An 18855-nucleotide genomic window follows, 5' to 3' on the forward strand; every position below is an offset into this window, starting at 1 on the left:
GCAGAGCAGGCAGCTCAAAGGATTGACCTAAATACACACAGGGGAACCCAACTGAGCCCTTGGGAACACACCTTTTCTGCCATAAACCACTTTACAGCTTCACCCCCAGAATCCTGGAAAGGGAACCACCGTGATGGGTGCTAAGCAGATCTCACCTTGGCAGTGAATTCCTAGCTCAGGCTGCAAGGACAGGTGGTTAGCCCCATGCCTCTGCAGCCAAAGTACTGCAATTCCTTGAGCTCCCAGGGCCTCCCTCTGATGGCAGGTCAGGAAAAGGCGACAGGTCCACAGTTCATACAGTGCCTGCACAGTACAAAGCACATGCTGTGCAGCTTGGTTACAGTGAAGTTTTCCTTTTCCAAATGGAAATGATCCTTTATTGAATGAAAAAAAAAAAAAGTTTTCAAATCCACACAATTAAAGCTTGGATCCAGAGTAACCTCCTCCTGAGAGACTGACCCTGTATGAGAGGCCCATAAGCTGTGGTGTTCAAAATACCTGAACAGCCTTGCTCCGTGCCACTGAGGACAGGAACTTACCAGCCCCAGGAGGTAATTTGCTAGATTTGTTCTGACTTTTAACTATGTCAAGATTTTGGCATGATTGAGGCTTCAGGGCCAGTTCTTTGCTGTAAAAGGCAGCTCTGCTCTGAGGTATAATTTCAAAGAAATGTGTTTGTATAGCTTAAGCACCTTGTAAGTCAGTGATTGCACTCTAGCTCTTATACAAAATGCTTTCAAGCAGCCCTCCAGACCTTTTTGGTACTTGAGCTCCAAGTAGTTTTGTATCCAAATACATATCTTTTTGCTGATGTAGGAATTAAATAAAATGTATTTCTCCTTGTAGCCGTTATAGTCACATGTCAGTAAGGAAAAATAATGCTGAATCCATAGAAGAGACAATGGTGCTGGCTAGGAAGGTGCCTTCTTCATGCAGCTTTCTTGCAGAGCAGAACATACTTTCACTTTACATGCCAGTAAGACCCTATGTTTCCTGCTGTTAATACACTGAATTTGCACTGGGGTGGAGGTCCACTAGAGCCCACCCCATCACAGAGTACTGGCATTTTGGAGGGTGTCTGCTGTTTAGCTGGAATACTGTTGTTAATTTCCTTAGTGATTAAATTGATCTCTCTTATGACGGTGGTGGCATTTTCCAGGAGCGGCTGCAGGAAGTGGGCACCTCATCCTGTGGAGGTTGAGGCCATCTTACAGAACAACACTAAGATCTCACACAAGATTTGCTTCCCCAACGAAACAGAACTGGTGAGCACTTACTGTTTTCCCAGCCTTGACCATTATTCCAGCCATGATGTGCTCATCCAGGAGCACATGTGAAGACATTCAATATTCTTATTTCTTCCTCTCCTCTGTCGTAACAAGCATCTTGTTATCTCATAGACATTTGATGTGGGAACAAACACCAAAATCCAGACTCTGTGTCAGAACATTGCTTCCAAATTGCAGCTGCACTCTTGGGAAGGCTTCAGCCTCTTTGTGAAGATTGCAGACAAGGTAAGCCCTTTTTGACTCTGGTAGGGTAGCCAGGCTGCCCATCCTCTCTTATTTATTTACCAGGCCACCTAAACAACCAAAGCCAAGGACCAGAGCAGGCGATTACTGCTTCTTACTGAGGGGATACAATCTAAACTTGAACTTTTAGCACTTGACAATTCTTTTCAATCTCTTGAAGAAGCTGGATGGAGATGCAGAGCTTCTATCATTCTGCCAGTACCCAGGTGGCACTAAAAGCAGAGAAGATGTAGGTGGTCCAGGCTGCTAGGATGGTTGCATACTGCTGAATTCAACCCTTTTTAACTGAGACTTTACACATCTGGATGTGCTGCACATATACAGTGCTCTCTAGGATTAGGGAAAGCAGGGGCAACCAGCACCAGTTAATTACTCTCTGGTTTGTTGGGAGCCTGCCTTGCCTGAGCTGAAGCTTGGGCTGGCTGTCTCGCTGAGAGGTCCCTTCTCTTTGAAACTGATTAAAGCAAAAGCAGCAATGAGCCCTAGCACAGGGAGTTTCTGGTGGGCTGCCTTCCTGAAAAGAGAAACACAGTATGTAACAACACTTTACAAAGAGAAGACAACTGGGAATAAGCTAGGCATCTTCAGCTTGATTTCAATAAGCAACCTGGAAAGCAAAAAGCAACAGAAGATGCAATAAAGATCCCCATAGGAAATATAAGTAAATCTAGCCTTCGTCCTCCTATTTTTCTACTTCTTTCCTGCTATAATTCTGCCCTCTCATTGTAGACAGGGAAAGAAAATTCAGCCTGATACTTGGGTACGTGGCACAGGCAGTATTTTATATGATGCGCAAACCCCTAATTTCTCTCCTTCATTGCTTGGCCTCTGCAGGTGATCAGTCAGAATGAAGCAGACTACTTCTTTGACTCACTAAGGCAGGTGACAGACTGGAACAGAAGGAACAAGCCAGGAAAAGATGGTAAGGAGAATGCCAGCATGACAAGAAGCTGCATGAGATGCTGTGTTGAACTGGAAAGTAGCTGATCCATCCAGTAGGATCCACTCCATCTTGGGAAGTGTTTAGCAGAGTCTTGTATCATTTTTGTTTGTACACACATGGTTAATGCCTGCACCAGCAAAAAGATCCAGTGACCTGATGCAGGCAAGTACTGGCTATCAAAAACACCAGAACATTTCAGGGTGGGGAGGGGATCTCTCCAGAGATTTTAAATTGGTACAGAAGATTTTTTTGTATCCAAAACACAGCTGGATACACGCAAGTTAGATAGGCTGATCCTCGAATACTAAGAATCAGCCAACACATGCAAATAGGTTCTTTACAGAGTGTCACTCACATTTCTTGAGTGGTTAGAAAAATTTTAACCAGGTTATTAACTGCGATACCCACACACATTATGTTGTCAAGGAACCATTTGTTAGAATAAAACAATGGAATAATAATAACAACAGCAACTCCTTGCACTTACCATCCCACCCCCCCCCACCCCCAATGGATAATATATATTTTGAAATCAATATCAAACTCTGTATCAATTTGTCTTCACCTTTGCATATTTCAGGACAGCTGAGGTTCAACTCCCTGAAGCTCTGTCTATGTATCTAAGACATTCTAACTTCTCTTCCCTCGGCTGATGTAGCTGTTAGGAGCTCTGAAAATCACAGTTTAAACATATGGGTGCACTAAATCACAATTCATTTGCAGAAGCACAGTCACCAGGAGATATATTCTCATCTGTGTAAGAGAATTTGGGTCTAGTGCACACCAGCAGGCAGCTGTCATGAGCACCAATAACAAACACTCTATGGTAGTCCCTCAACTTCTACATCTGATCATTATATGAATAGTGTCCAAGAACTGAAAACTGATAATTTCTTTTGTCATCTAAAATGGCTTTTTGTGTTGTTTCGTTAGTAATTTTGTTCGTTACTATTAAAACCATAATTACTTTTCTGAAAACTCACAAGCCAATTAAACACTATAGGACTATCAGTGACATAGAGAACACTTACAAAATCTGATTTCCTTAGGTGCTGCTCTGTCTGTGGCCTATGAGGTGTACTTCATGAGAAAGCTGTGGCTGAATGTCACTCCTGGCAAGGATCTGAAAGCTGATACCATTTTCCATTACCACCAGGTAAGCAGCTCCCTAAAGAGGAGGTATCTTGTGATACCTTAATTTCCTGTGGGAAATTAAGTCTGTAGAAGTACTACTGTCTCCCTCTTGAAAGCCTGCATTATAGACCCTCCAGAGGAATACCTCCTCCAGAGCGGGGGGGGGGGCACAGCTCAGCCTCAGAACAGATTTATTTCTCAGTGTTCACAGTTTAGCTATACTGAACATGTTAAGAGTACAGCTCCTTTATCTCATTGCACTGTGGAATTACTCATCTTACTCCATAAATCAGAGAATCACAGAAAGTTTCGGGTTGGAAAGGATCTTTAAAGATAATCCAGAGAACCTTCAGAAGGAGCTAAAAGTTTTGGGGATGTCCTTGGACTGTGTTTGGCAAGGCTTGCATCCTGACCTCACAAATTTAGAATGTTTAAGTCAGTGCTTGTTTCAGCCTATTCTGTCTGGATTCAGAGCTGGTCTCTTCCAGGAGCTGCCAAAGTACCTCAGGGGCTACCACAAGTGCTCCAAGGAAGAAGCTGTGCAGCTGGCAGGGCTGATTTGTAAAGCGCGCTTCAACAATGACCGCACACAACTGGCAGCCATCCCCAAAATCCTGAAGGAGCTGGTGCCAGACAATCTGCTCCGAGCAGTGACACCAGATGAATGGAAGAAGGTAAGAACATCAGCTTTCATTAGTCATATTACATTTATAGAGCTTTAGTAGAGAAAACACATTGAGCCACACTACATTTTTGATCTGATGGTCTTTGAAAGTACTCTGCAGGGACAGTATTGGATATTACTGGATTTGCCAGCAAGATAGCAAGAGGATTTGCCTCTTACAATGCAGATTTTACATATTCTACCAAAATTCTGAAAGGTATCTGCAGGCCTAGATGGCTTATCTGAAGTGTGCATCTTTCTTGGAGATACTAATCCATTTCTAGTGCCCAGATAAGGAGTTACAGATTGGAGAGTCAGCAATGGGACTCAGAAGTTGAGGATATCAGACAGAAACAGAAAATTAAGGTGTCTCATAAGTATCTCTTGGCAGCAAATCAATCTCCATGGACTGTGTTCGTGCTACTTACAGCAAAAGGCTCTTCTATCCACAAAAAGGGCAAGGAGGTTTTAGCAGGTACTTACCACTTAGTCTGCTGAGGAAAACACAGGACATCCTTTCAAATAGAAAGGGAAAATTCATCCTTCATTTTTCAGCAAAACATGCAATCAATACATGTCTGTGGGTGTTGAACACTGGCTTTCTGAGTTTTATCTCACTTCACTCATCTGCCCTGAAGTCTGTTTCCTCAGGCTGCTGGGCTTCCTTCACCCAGCAGAGGAACAAAGAATGCTGGAGAGTTCTGGTTCACCTTGCCCCATGACATAGCAGCTGTTTTCATTTTCAATTTTCTGCTGCTGGGGCAAAAAAACTGATTGTGGTGATGAGCTGATGCTGTCTTTAGTGCTAAGACTAGGCACTGGAAACCTGCCTGTCTCCAACTCAGCTGGCTTTGTATCCTCTTCTCCTAAACAGAGCATTATTGCAGCATATAGTAAACATGAAGGAAAAACTGTGGATGAGGCCAAGATTGCTTTCTTGAAAATGATACACCGGTGGCCAACATTTGGCTCAGCCTTTTTTGAGGTGAAGGTAGGTTTGAAGCCCTGTATGAGTGGATTTGGTAGTACATCAGTGCCAAGGGATACAGATTGACTATAAAAAAACATTATAAAGCTGAATTCCTGTAATCTAAGAAGAAAACTTAGGTCCTTCAAAGTTGGGAGATGGATTCTTTATCCATTCTGAACTATGCTTGTTGTTTACTGGCAGTGTTGTTGCTCTAGTTATAATACCTCTACTACAATTGTGTAGTAGCTGTAGGGGGCTGAATTGTCCTATCATTGCTCTCCACAAGAAAATGCTGCCAAATCTTATCTCTTTGGTGACTCTTCCCTCAGAACAGAATGGTATTAATCCTCTCATTCTAGAGTGTATATCTAAGAATAATATCCTATGTGTTACCTTTAATTTCTCCTCACTAGGCTCTTAAATTGTTTGCAATCAATCATTAAACCTGTTATCAAACAGCATAGTAAATAATGGACTTGATTTTGCTGTCATGGAGCATTTGCTCAAGTCATCAATATATGGTCAAAATGTTTCAGTGTTCATTTTGGAAAGAGAACAAGAAGCACTGGACATTGTTAAAGGTCATTAGGCCCCTGATACAGATAATTTCTCGATTTTCTGCTTATCTTGCTGTGTTACTCATTTACAGCAAGCCTCGGAGCCCAATTTCCCAGAGATTGTACTGATTGCAATCAACAAGCAAGGAGTCTCACTGATCCATCAGAAGACAAAGGTAACAAACAGCTGCTTCTCACAAGTCCATCTAAGGAAGGATTGAATGGACCCTGCTAATTTAGGGACAGTGATAGGACCCTGCCCAGGAATGGTAGGAGAGAATAGAGGCTCTCTATTAATTTTTTCCTGTGTGAAACTGAAGAAAATGTTACTGCCTCAAATCACTTCTTTGCAGTTTCTACTCTGGAAAGGAATAGGATAGAGCATCTCTAAAAAAAGACATGGGAATCATCATGGCAAGGTGGTAAGATCAGGAAGATGGATAGGCAGTGCACCCAGGAACCTGCTGCAGAAAAATGCTTTGCAGGAAGCCCCAGCTGTCTAAGAGATCAGGCTGAATGGCCATGTTTAGCTGCAGTCTTAATGCCAACGGTCTGGTCTTAGCAAGTTCTCAGGAGAAAGGAGTATCACTATTTGCTTTCAATAACCAAACAAATTAAAAGACAGGTTTAGATAATTGTAAATCTAATGGCAGCGTGCTATGGCAAATATCAATATATAATGAAAGGAAGTCTCACTAGTGTGATTAAGATTTTGGTGAAAATACAATATACCACTAATCTGGATGCAAGAAGTACCTTGATCCATGATTTTTATAAATGAAGCGGGAAAGAACAAGAATACTCTGGCTCTACATGTTTTCTTATGTAACAGCCTGTTTTCATTTAAGAAATGTTGTACAGATCACTTTGTTTCCCCTTACAGGATATTTTAGTAGTCTATCCCTTCAATAAGATCTCCAACTGGAGCAGTGGGAGCACATACTTTCACATGACCATAGGGAACCTGGTACGAGGAAATCGGCTCTTATGTGAGACATCTCTGGTAAGAAGAATTTTGCCAACTAAGACACAACAAAATCCCAATTTTTCTTTTCCAACCCCGACTCCTACAAAAGATGGTGTGAAAACAGATAAATATCAGTGCAGCATTATACCAAAATAATTATACCACACAGACCATAATTATACCAATTATACCATAAATACCAAAAGCATTCACTGTTGTGTCAATAAAACTGCCATTTAGAACTGGTTCAGTTCATATATAATGCTATCTGATGCAAGGATGCATGACACAGGACACAAGGAAAAACAGTAATTTCCCAGATTCTTCCCATGCATCAAAATTTTATCCCTCTCAGAAGTTAAGACTGCAAAGCTACATAAGAAGCTTTTTGTCTTGCATGTCTGCCTCCAGTTATGTAGTAGTGCCAGTCTTATAAGACTTCGTATTTTCCAGGGAGTGGCGCCACCTTTTTAACAACTAGTTTCAGACTATTCACAGTCTCAGAGAAGCATCACTGTATTAATATTTAAAGGTTGGTTTGTAAAGATAACAAAGACATTTAAAGGCTAACTACTCTGACAGAAAAGCTTGGATTCTTAAAAACAAAAATCTTAAGTACAAGTCAAGCTACAGAGTGAATACCAAGGAGACAGCAGAGCTATGGTTTTTAAAGTTTTGGAAATCCATGAAAAGCAGAGGGAGGAATAGATAAATTATAACTAAATGAAACAGATATTGAAAGAAAAGATGTTTGTGCAAGGAAGAACCTGAGATGATGATGGACAAGGGAGGAAATGATAGTTATTTTTGCTTCTGGAGCTCTCTGATAGATTTAAGACTTTTTTTCTTTCCTGACAGGGTTACAAAATGGATGACCTGTTAACATCCTATGTACGCCTACTCATGAATGCTGTAAACAAGCAAAAGAACCTCCCAGCCTGAGAGTGGAAATAGAGCCCATGACCTGTACTTGTGCCAAACTACCTGTAATTTCATATCCCAGAAGAAATGCCATTTAAAAAAATATTAATCTTGTTGATCGATCTTCTGATCACACACTGAATGAACTGAGTTGTTGAAAGACTACTACAAGAGAAGCTCAAGTGAGCATGTGCTTTCAAATATCTGTAACACTTCTGTCTTAGATGTAGTATGAGAATTCCATTCAGGTACTGGGTTTAGAGAAAGTTTAGATGGACTTCAATGTTCTATGGGAGTGGAGAAACCCTGTAAGAGCCCCTTCTAGTAACCTGAATCTCCTCCATTCAAAGACTACACACAGTAAGAGCTGTCTTCTTCTGGAAAGAAAATGCCCCTTATTGCATATGCTCTTACCAAATGCACAAACTCCAAGAGTCTTTGGAAACTAAGGTAATGTAATTTTTTTCCTCCTATTGGCAATTCTAAGAGTGGAGATATGCCCTTTGGTAGTAGATAACTGGACAGTTTGAAAGGTAAGACACTGGGTTCCATCCTCTGGTTCCTTGGTTACTTGCTGCACATGACAGACTGACAGCCAATTACTGTCAGAATGTAACTGTCCTTCCTGCATGCTGCTAAACTTGCAAGCTGTCCCCTGATTTACCACAGCCTTGCTTAAATTAAATAATCTTCTTTTTTCCACATGTTATAATGCGCTTGGAAACTTACAACCACTTTCTACTGTGCAGTTTCTAGTAAGCTCTGAAATGAGTCTGGGGTTTGGGTCCATCACTTTTAGTTGCTCCTATTTCAAGATACAGATGAGCTATTCAGTCCAAATCAGAATTGAAGAACTCAGTCTAACAGAGGTCTGTTGAAAAGAGACTTTTCTGCTCTACAAAAATGTTCTGTTTGGAGTTATGCAGACATTCCCTCACGAGACAAGAATAATAGCTTTAATTTGTCCTGATCTTTTCTGCTTCCTGTTTGGCAGACAGTTGAGTGGTAAAATTTGATTCAGCACTTGTTAATCTCTAAGAGCTTTGTAGAAACATAGCTTTGGTGCCAGGGGAACCAGAGTGTGCTCTGAGTGTGTAAAGTAGATATAGAATACGGTGGGAGCAAGCTTAGCTGCTATCCTCTCAGATCAAGTACTCCTCCCTCGCTCCCAGTGAAACATGAACATGTCTTAAAGCATTTACACAAAGTTCCTTGAGACACAATCTGGCAGTGCTGGAAAAACAGCTCTGCCTGATCTCTCAGCTTTGCCAATGGATGCACAATGGCTCTCTTGTTCCCTCAGACATGTGTGTGAAAAATTTAAATGCTAGTGGGAGTTTTGTATATGGGTGGCAGGGAAGAGCCCCATTCTCTTTGTGCATCTAAATGAGTGCCACACCTGTCAGAATAGCTGATCTTTTTGCAAGCAGATGCTCCTGCTGTAATGTCCATTGCTGGCAATGGAAATGCTGGAGTATAATTACCCAGAGTGGTTTTGTCACCCAGTGTCTGATCTGACTAACTAGCTATGAGTGAGAAATGTTCAACTCTTCACCTGTATAAATTTTGCAGGCCAAACTGTATTGTTTCTGGTTTTTAAATAAAGACTGCAGAAAATCAACCACAATGTCTTTTTTTTAACCAAATGAATATTTGCTCGAGATCCATGTAACCTAAATCATCCAAATATCCACTATATCCTTCCTGTAAATGATCACAGTATCCCATCTGCTCATTACATACACAACACAATTTGTACAACACACCCACTAAAAGAATGATACCCCTTTCTGCACATCCTCATCAACCAACACATCACCACAGAAGCAGCACAGGTCAAAAACATGAATTCACCACAACAGTGCCTCAGGTTTCAGCAATACCAGAGTTCCTCAGAGAGAATAACAGTTTCTGGCTAAGCACTGAAAATATGGTATTAACTGTACACCATACCATTTTCTTTGTGTAAAGATTTAAAGTGTATTACAGTTAACTTTAATACAAGAACATACAAAGGCACAGTATCAGAGCATTTCAATCTACAATCATGTGTTTCGGTTAGACAGCTCAAACAACGTGTGATAAAGTGAGAGCTCTACACAGTGCAGAACCTATCAAGGCCTGATCCAAGGCAGGGAGCTGCTAATTCTTTTCTCAGCCTAATACCCTCAGCACTTAATAGTGCTTTACAGACTAGTACAACCATGTTTATTACATTCTTGCCTGAAATCTATTCCTTCTCCATCCAATCACTTCTGAAAGAATATCAGTCATATCATTTAATACCAGCCATGCCACATCAGGAATTCTCTCTACGAAAGGCTGACCAGTGTTTGCCAGCGTTGCACAGACTGCTGTAAAAACAGCAGGACACAAATCTAGAGAGAGGATTAGTGCCACAAAGAAAGACTGCAAATGATTAGCATACCCTTTGGAAAAAAAAGAAAAAAAAAAAAAACAAGCTTCACATACCATGCTTTCTAAAAGCAAAACCATTTTCAAGTGTACTCCGTGAGTGTTAGTGATTTTAATTAGGTATAAATATGAATTAGGTATAAATATAAATGTATAGTATGAGACATCTTCTATTAAGTGTAGATTTCTGAGCCAAGCTCAACCTTCATATAAATCTCTACTCTCCAGTGGTGTGATACTTAGGAAGAATTTGGCCAGCAGGTCTATTTACAGTAATGGAAAAAAGCGTGCCACTTATTTCTTACTGACACCCTGACTATATTAATTAAAAAGAAAACAAAGCCCAGCCCGTCAGCCTACCAAGGCGCTGAGGGGAACTTGTGAGTTTGCGCTATATTCTACTTGGTCTTAAAAAAGTAGACTGACAGAAGTAGAGGAAGATGCATTTTTTAACGCCATTTATAGTTACTTGTCCTACTCCTTCAATTCCACTCTAACACAAAAGGTATGTTGGTAATATAAACTACTGTAACTCTGCACATTGCAGGCTATGGGCAGCAGAAGCATAAGAAAAATGATTGTGAAAAATTAATAACTTAAGAGAATATTAGCCTCCATTAGTATCAGGGATTACAATTATTTTGTTCACCAATTAATTTTGCAAAACATCCTGAAGATAAGGACATATTCCAAATCCTAGAGAACCGAACAGCTTATCAAAGAAAAGAGTATAACCTCTCCTTAGAACTCTGAAGCTTTCTAGGTCTGCCAAATCTCTAACATGAGACAAGGTGAAAGCACACATTAAATCTTCACTGGCAGCACAGAAGTAATGCCATTCACACACATGCATTTTCCATTGCTGAATGTGAGAGTGGCTGCTGAAAGAATATTACCTACCGGCTGCTAGTTACTTAGTCCTTCCATATTTACCAGGAATGTGTGGCTGTGTGCTTCTCCACCACTTCCCAGGAGGCTGTGGATACACAGCTGCTCAGATTTAGCATTAGACAGGGCCGGTGACTGACATTACAGGAACAGACCAGAATGTTTTACGCTGGGAAGAATCTGCATAACATACTGAGCTGCACCTAGGTCAGAATTCAAGTGTTTTATGCTGTGACAGAATGCTAAACAACAGGTTTGATTGTAAATGGGGGTCTTTGCAGGGCCACACTATTGCACCAAAAGACGTGCTGTTCTTTGTGCCCTTAACTAAAAGGCCATTTTAAGGCTGGTGAGAGAACAGTGAATAGCCACGTGTTCTCCTAAAGCAGTGACACAAGCAGCTACTGTTACTGGAATCTGCAGTGCAAATTAGTCAGAAGATGAGAGTTTAGTGCTAAAATTAGGCCTATCCCCCATCATTGTTAGAGTGGATACAGCACAACCCAGTTAAAAGATAATGATAACTTACAGCAACGAAAAGCAAAGCAGCTGAGGGAAACCAAGTTAGCAAAGGCAGTGAAGCTCTAAGAGATGGTCTCACATTCTGATCACTTATCCAGGATTTCCTACCAGCGCTTTGGTATCACTGGTGCAGTTCCATGGGTACTGATCCAGCAAGCACAGTAACACAATTCTAAGGTAGACTATTGCCCCAATCCAATTGCTGCTCACACATACAAGAAGTGGGGAAGCTTTAACTTCTTGCTACCTAATTCACCTGTGGCTGCAGGGTGTTGTCTAGGCCCAACAGCTGTGTTCATTTGACTGGCTAAACCAGCCACTTTTTGGAAGATTTATATCATGCAAAGGACATTAGTCCTCCAGTGCCTGTCAGCCTTGCAAAGGGGCAGGCACAATCTCACAACTGTGCATGCAAAGGGATTTTCAGACTGCTCAGTTCAGCACAAGGAAGTATGGGGGCCACCTCTGGGGGACTCAGAAGCTCAATGGGATCATACATCGTGTGGGTGGGCTCAGGAACAACACTGCTGACAGCTCACCCCTAAAGAAGTATTGAGAATACCCAAAAGCAGTAAATTTCTCAGCACCTTGGGTTGTGGTAGCAGAGACAGTAGGACCAGTGAAATCTCACTGGTAACAGGCAAAATTACAGAGGAGGACTATATGCTTGAGATGTTAGCATTGTGTCTGAGATCTGCTCCTTAAGTATACCCAGGTGTCAAAAAGAAAGATGAATGGGACTCTTATTTGGGCAAAAATTTTAAGAAAAATGTTTTGGGTTTTTTTCTGCATAGCACCACATTTGCTACAATCTGTAAACATTAGGAACAACGTCATGTAATTGGGCTTTCTGGAGTGTGACCAACAAGCATATCCTTGGCTGGCAAATAAAGTGAGAATGGGAAAACTGAAGTGCTTAAATTGGTACCATATTATTTATTCAATTTCCTTACGCAGAAGAGTAACCAGTGCTCCAGCCACACTGTCTCAATAAATACCAGCTATGCCAATGGACAGGACATGCTTTGTGTTGACCAGCAGAAGCTCTACCAGCCACATAGTAGTAGAGAACAGAGAAATTAGTGTCAGTTCTAATAAAATGTTTACTTTGCCATAGCCACCTTCTCCTTAAGGAGAGCCCAAGTATTCTGAAGAGGCTTATATAGCCTTGACATATGAAATCTCCTTAGTTCTGAGCACAGAAGCAGCAAAGGAAACTTCTTAGCTGCCTTAACACTGGGCCTAAGCGGGCAGTGCAGATGACATAGCTATTGGTTCCTGGGCTTGCCCAGTAAGCCTACAAACCAGAAGAACTGGGATATGGGATAGGGCACCCATATATTCTCTACAGGAATCTGTAGAAAGACCAGAACTTTTTGCATGTAGTCAAGAATGACAACTTACAGACTATTTGCCTATATATTAAAAAAACCTGAAAATTGCTTCAGCCAGAGTAATAAGAAAAATTTTGATACTCTGATTGAGAAAGAGCAAATCTGGTATTTCTTCCAGTCCTACATTTAATCATTTTTTCCAAATTCCTTAAACAAGAGGAGTGAAAAGAGTAGTACAGTTCAATTGAAGAAGGAAAGATTGTGTATAGCTCCACAAAGGCAAAATGCAATGTTAGTAGCAAATTAATAATCAGGCTGTGCACTGCTGAAGCAGAACTCATCCTCCCCTTCCTGCAGTGTTAATAGACAATTGCTTGGGAAAAGGGACAGTCTAGATGCAGGGGAAGGTACTACTTATCTTTGGTTCCACTTCTTAGTAATTGCTTCTGTAATCAACAACTGCAGTGAGCAGCAGCTTGTGTTAAGAGTGCAGTCAGGAGACTGACAGACCTGCTTGCTTTAAGCAGAGTTTAAATCTAAAGCTTTAGGATGGATCTTCTTGGATGCCAGCTCTGACAACTTCTTCAGACGTTTCTTCAGCTCCAGAGGGAATTTCTCATAGCACTTCTTGCACACAGGCTTCATGTCAAACTCCACAAATTTATTCCTTTAAAACAAAGAACAATTATTCAAATGGTATTTGCAAACTATATGCTTCACTAATTAAAATCTCCATGCATCTACATCAGTGTTGTTGCAAGAGTTCTATGCCATTTAAAAAACAACTAATTTCCTTATCCGCATCCTTGCATCCTTATCTGGTAATGCAAATATAGAGACTGGGTTCTTATCAGTGAACTGAGGTCTTCAGTATTGTCGGTAAATAAGGAGAAAGATTTTGCTATATATTTACACGTAGCAGTCTAGAATAATAATTTTGTTACTGTAGAATACAAGTGTCACTTCAGAGGTTTCCTTTGGGATGAATTAGAGTTCTTTCATATGGCCAGTAGAGCCAACCCAGCAGAGAGGATAAGGGTTGGAACCTGAGAAAGGAAAAACATAGGATTGTTTTTCCTGTCCCTCTTCTAGATATTAGAGGTAAATACCATAGTATTTTATTTCAAAATAATTTATGCAATAGCAAATATTGTTATTGAGGGGAGCAACCACAGTTAAGGAGACATGGAGGCTGCAGGTTGTTCAGGACAGGCAGTTCCTCAAAGTTTAGAGCCTTCCCTCTGTACTGCTGAATGAGCTCTCCTCTTACCCAACCTCTTTACAAGATACATTAATGAAGGAAAATAAATCAGAGAGGATGCTGTCAGCTTCCTTTCAGTGCTGAAATCAGTGGAATTATAAGCACCTGCTCCCACAGAGAAAAGGTATATTGGCCTTCAGGGAGGCAGAGGCTCATGGCTCCTCCAGGCTGGTACCCTGCCTTAGGGACAAAAGTCTCACTCACGTGGTCCAAAATACAAACACTGACTTACTTCAGTGTGAGCTTGACATTGCAGGTGGAGCAGGAGAAGCAATTCACACACCAGGCCTTGTTAAGAGCTGATACCACTGCAAAAGCAAAAGCACCAAGTAAGAGGAAACTGAGGGATTGTTTGAATTCAGATTTACATCCAAATTCAAATGAGGCCAGATGTGAAAACAAACACTGTTGTCTTGCAACTGTGGGACTGCAACAGCTGCACTAACAAATGAAACAAGGACAGCAACCCAAAACAAGGAGAGAACAAATCTTACCATCTCCCTCTATCACGTGACTGCAGTTGTAGCAGACATCTCCAAAGAGCTGTACAGAAAAAGACATAAGATTATGAACTCATGTTGCTAACTACTCATGGTCCCCAAATCACACAGCTGGTGTGAACATTAAATACTAATAATCAAAGAATTCCCAGATACAGCAGTGGCCCCCAAATATACCAATTTAAATCTTCTGAATAACTTCTCATACACTTGCCAAATAGTCTATGTTCCTTTGGATCTCATAGCACTAAATACTACAAAACCTTGTTTGTTGATGCCTCACACTCTAGTACTGTTATGGGATCTTAAAGTCCTGTGGAGAAGAAAGGATGGGTAGAGTATGATGCTTACTGTAGACAAACATCTCCTGATGCTCAACTACAAACCCCAAAATAGATCTATTGCTAAAATACAGCTACTCTCAGAACAGCAACACTTACCTCTTATGAGAGAGTTATTTATCTGACACTAGAAAATACCAAACCAAAGCATTGTTTAGTCAAATCACACTGAAAAAAACAGGGTTTGACTGGTTTTTCTGTTTTGGTTTTTTTTTTAATTGATCTACTTTTCTATATTTAGACAACATAACAGTTACCTCATGCCCACAGAAAGAAGTAATTATCAAAGAAACCAACACAAATACATTAGAAGTAAAATCACAGGGATTTTAATCTCAACCCATGGTCAGTGATTTTCTGTCACTGGCACAAATGAAAATCAGTGTCCCAAAGACATTTCTATTCTGTTTTCAGCATCACTTTTCTACCAAGAAAAACTATTATTTTTTGTTAAATCTGATTAATTTCTTAATATTTCACTGAATCTACAAATTCAGATTATGCAAAATCTGCATAGCTTTACATATATAAAACATGAAAAAGCATTTGCCAGACACAACAAGTACCTACATCACAGATGGCTGAATTTACCTGATTATAATGAGTCTCACAATAGGCCAGCCCTTTTTTTTCATAGTGTCGGTGCCCCAAGAATGGCTTCTCACACTTGGCACAAACAAAATGCTGTAAAAGAAAAACAAAAAAACCCAACATTCCATGGCAGGCAGAACAACCTTCCCATCACCAGGTAAAATCATGGCAATAAATCCTAGCTCAATGCATGATCACAGAACAGTTTGGGTTGGAAGGGACCTTAAGGCTCATCTGATTCCAACCTGGCCTTGGACACTTTCAAGGATGGGACAGTCACAGCTGCTCTGGGCAACCTGTGCCAGGGCCTCAGGGCCTTACAGGGAAGAATTTCTTCCCAGTCTCTAATCTAAACCTACCTATTTTCATTTAAAGCTGTTACCTCAATGCTTTAATGAAGCACAGAGAGGAAAGATCTTTATGGAAGCAAAAAAAAAAAAAAGAGGAGATATTTAGTCTATTTATAGTAATTAAGAGCTGTATTAAGGATAGATGGAAGACCTGCTGGAAAGGCAACCCTACTGTGTCTATCCTTATAGACTTGTGGACTATCATCTTGCTTGTTTCAGGGAAGAGAAATAGGAGCATAAATATAGTTGGTATAAATACACCCCAAATGAGCAGCAGCATCTCTCTCAGGTCAAGCCCTAGGAGGCATAAAATGACTGAAACAAAGATGACTATAAATCTTCAGAGCAAGTTGTGATGACTCAGCCGAAAGTTACAGAAACAATGAGCTGACAAGATTTAAAAAGCAATAATTGCTCAGCCTTTCAGTAAAAATTCCAACACTGTGCCTGGTAACTTGAATTGGAGAGGATATACCTAATTACATCATACAAAATACTAGTAAGTTAATGGTTTTCAGTTAACCCTATTCTGCAAGGATCATTACAAATTTTAAAGTTAAGGTTATTACAGTTGTGAAAACAGCTTTCTTTGGAACCCTGATGGGCCTGCTCTAACTAATTCGCTCACAAAAGGTGAAGACCATCTGAAGCATAAACGATTGACTTTAGTCTGAATATATTACAGACCACTTGCATGCCTACAGTTTCCAAGAAGCACTAGTCCCCTTCCAGACCAGCTGTTGAAGGAGGTTTCAGGTTCAGGAGGCCTCACCTCGACGTGCCACTGCTTCCCCAGGGCGTTGACCACTCGTCCCTCGATGGGCCTGCGGCAGGCCCCGCAGATGGGGATGCCCATCTTGTCGTGGCAGGGCAGGCAGTACAGCTCGCCCTTCAGCTCCCGCGCCTCTGCCGTCAGCTCCTTCCTGCCAACACAAACCCGAGCTCAGGGCGCTGAGGGAAGCTCTGCAGTGCCCACTGCTGGAAGACTGAACTTGAAAGTTAACCTAGGCAACATTCATGCTACAAATGCAGTCCTTTTAGCTAGTGAAATACAGTTATTGTCAACTCATCCTTCTAAAACCGCTTTCTCGTTTGCCAGACAAGAACGCATGCAGACCATACTGCATGCTGCAGCTGGATACTCTCACAGACATACGAGGTGCACCTACATGGACACTCACAGTGCCATGCTAAGACTTGAAATATCTCTGAATGGGAGAGCTCAGGTGCCAAGAACCATCCTAGCAGTGCTCAACACAGACATTTACGTGCACTGTCACCCATTCTGGGCAATACTGTGCCCAGTTAAAATGTCTTCATGGTAAGTAATTCAGGTCAGACAGGTATCAGCATGGCAATGGACAGTGCCACAAGACTGACACAGCCCATCAAGCCATCTTTTTATTTCTATCCAGGAATTTGAAGTGAAACTATTTTGGACAGCCTGGTGACTCCTATCTTTGGAAAACTCTACTATGGTAATCTGCACATAGCCTTTGAGGTAAGTTCATGCCATGGAACTATTTTCACTTTTGTTATAAACTAGCATACAAACTAGCATTATAATGTTAGAATAAGAGAATATTGAGTGGCAAAATAAAACTAAAATTCCTCTCGTTTTTCCAAAGTTATTTCAGTTTCCCCTCACACAATTTCTATTTGCTCAACAATATGAAGGCAGCAAAGTTTAGACCTTGAGAAGGACTGCACTGCTGACTCAACTGTTTGTCTCTCCTTTTTTGTCAGAGTTTACAGTAGGGCAACATACCCACAGTGGGTGCAGTTGAAGTGATCTGGATGGTAGGAATCATTCCTAAACATCAGAGGCTGCTCATCAATTATCAAGTGGCACTTCTGACAGATGTACTTGCCCAGTCCCTTGGCTTTTTCACGGTTGTGGCATGGCCTGCACAGGTGCCTGGTTAAACACAGTAAAGGAAATAAAATATCAAAAAACTCTTTCTCCTAAAACAACATATAATACATACTGTAGGAAGTACTTCATGTAACAGAACTGTCTTCTGACAGGTCAGACTAAACATAATTCAGTTTGGTGTCCACTGTTTCACACCAGTTGCACAGAGAAGAATGAGTATAAAGCAGTCACACAGCTGTATTTCCTTAGAAGACTACTGCAACATTCACTGATTTATGTGCCATCAGGGGTATCACGCAGTCATTCTTCTAGGGATCCTTTCCAACCCTCCAGATCTTTTCTGATAGCTGGGCAAGGAAAAGTGGCAACAACCCCCATCTAAAACTAATGGATCCAACCGTAACAGAGGCATTACAGCACTGGGAGGGAGTCAAGGAGAGAGAATAAAATGTACCAAACCAAAGTGCATTGCTTGAACGCCTTTTACCATGGCTGGATTCCTTAGTCTTCAATATCTAGGAAAAACAAGAGACCTCTTGTTGCCTGCAAATTCCTTTTACTCCCAAGTCAAAGAAAATTAAGAACCATGCAACTTTACGTGGGGAAAGCAGCTGTATTCCTAGCACATTTTCTTGAGCACATTACAAGTACACTTCTAAACAGGCAGATAACCCAAATTTCTGGTAGAAAAGCTCAGGCAAAGGCATAAAAACTTTTTTGAAGGCTGATGGAAGCCACCAGTTTTATCCCAATACTTCTAAGCTCTGAGGAGAAGCTGTTGCCTATTACCTATCCCTCTAGTTGCAACACTGTGGGCTGGGAAGAATTTATAGCAAAACACAAACGACAGAGAATTACTTCTGTGGGTTGCTTTGTCATAAACAAGTCTGCTTCATTCACTGTATCACTATGTTAAACACTCACTGAGATTTACAGGTCATTCTCAAAATAAGTCAAACAAAAGAAAAAGTTCAAATGCAAAGGGCAGATTTATGGATTAAGTAGTGGGTTCTTCACAGGGCCCCTTCCAAAATTCTGCCCTGATGAATTACTTACCCTTAGATATGTGAAATGAGGATAAGACTACAA

The 18855-nt window shown here is 41.0% G+C and overlaps 2 protein-coding genes and 1 long non-coding RNA gene across 11 annotated transcripts in view; 1 reads left to right on the forward strand and 2 right to left on the reverse strand.

Annotated features, from left to right (window-relative positions):
- The window catches only part of LOC140684699 (uncharacterized), a 46574-nt gene extending 45158 nt beyond the window's left edge, over positions 1 to 1416 (reverse strand). For 4 of the 5 annotated variants that reach the window (XR_012057375.1, XR_012057372.1, XR_012057373.1 and 1 more), the window contains exons 1-2: positions 1278 to 1416; positions 156 to 374 (exon numbers count right to left, since the gene is read on the reverse strand). This is a non-coding gene — a long non-coding RNA (uncharacterized lncRNA). Of the gene's footprint in view, positions 1 to 155; positions 1165 to 1277 lie in introns of those variants that run through there. The other variant, XR_012057371.1, reaches the window with a different exon arrangement.
- The window catches only part of LOC100226327 (unconventional myosin-VIIb), a 54590-nt gene extending 45281 nt beyond the window's left edge, over positions 1 to 9309 (forward strand). For all 5 annotated transcript variants that reach the window (XM_072933374.1, XM_072933373.1, XM_072933375.1 and 2 more), the window contains 9 exons: positions 1160 to 1265; positions 1401 to 1514; positions 2367 to 2454; positions 3525 to 3631; positions 4098 to 4283; positions 5148 to 5264; positions 5893 to 5976; positions 6684 to 6803; positions 7626 to 9309. In XM_072933374.1, the coding sequence (XP_072789475.1) occupies positions 1160 to 1265; positions 1401 to 1514; positions 2367 to 2454; positions 3525 to 3631; positions 4098 to 4283; positions 5148 to 5264; positions 5893 to 5976; positions 6684 to 6803; positions 7626 to 7709 (1006 nt within the window). In that variant the 3' untranslated portion in view covers positions 7710 to 9309. The remainder of the gene's footprint in view (positions 1 to 1159; positions 1266 to 1400; positions 1515 to 2366; positions 2455 to 3524; positions 3632 to 4097; positions 4284 to 5147; positions 5265 to 5892; positions 5977 to 6683; positions 6804 to 7625) is intronic.
- A 334-nt stretch (positions 9310 to 9643) lies between these two features.
- Positions 9644 to 18855, reverse strand: part of LIMS2 (LIM zinc finger domain containing 2) — a 32508-nt gene continuing 23296 nt past the window's right edge. Inside the window, exons 5-10 of the mRNA XM_030279992.4 lie at positions 17659 to 17808; positions 16663 to 16813; positions 15541 to 15633; positions 14603 to 14651; positions 14341 to 14416; positions 9644 to 13514 (exon numbers count right to left, since the gene is read on the reverse strand). Coding sequence (XP_030135852.4) covers positions 13367 to 13514; positions 14341 to 14416; positions 14603 to 14651; positions 15541 to 15633; positions 16663 to 16813; positions 17659 to 17808 — 667 coding nt within the window. The 3' untranslated portion in view covers positions 9644 to 13366. The remainder of the gene's footprint in view (positions 13515 to 14340; positions 14417 to 14602; positions 14652 to 15540; positions 15634 to 16662; positions 16814 to 17658; positions 17809 to 18855) is intronic.

Source organism: Taeniopygia guttata, chromosome 9 (assembly GCF_048771995.1).
Source record: "Taeniopygia guttata chromosome 9, bTaeGut7.mat, whole genome shotgun sequence".
NCBI lineage: Eukaryota > Metazoa > Chordata > Aves > Passeriformes > Estrildidae > Taeniopygia > Taeniopygia guttata.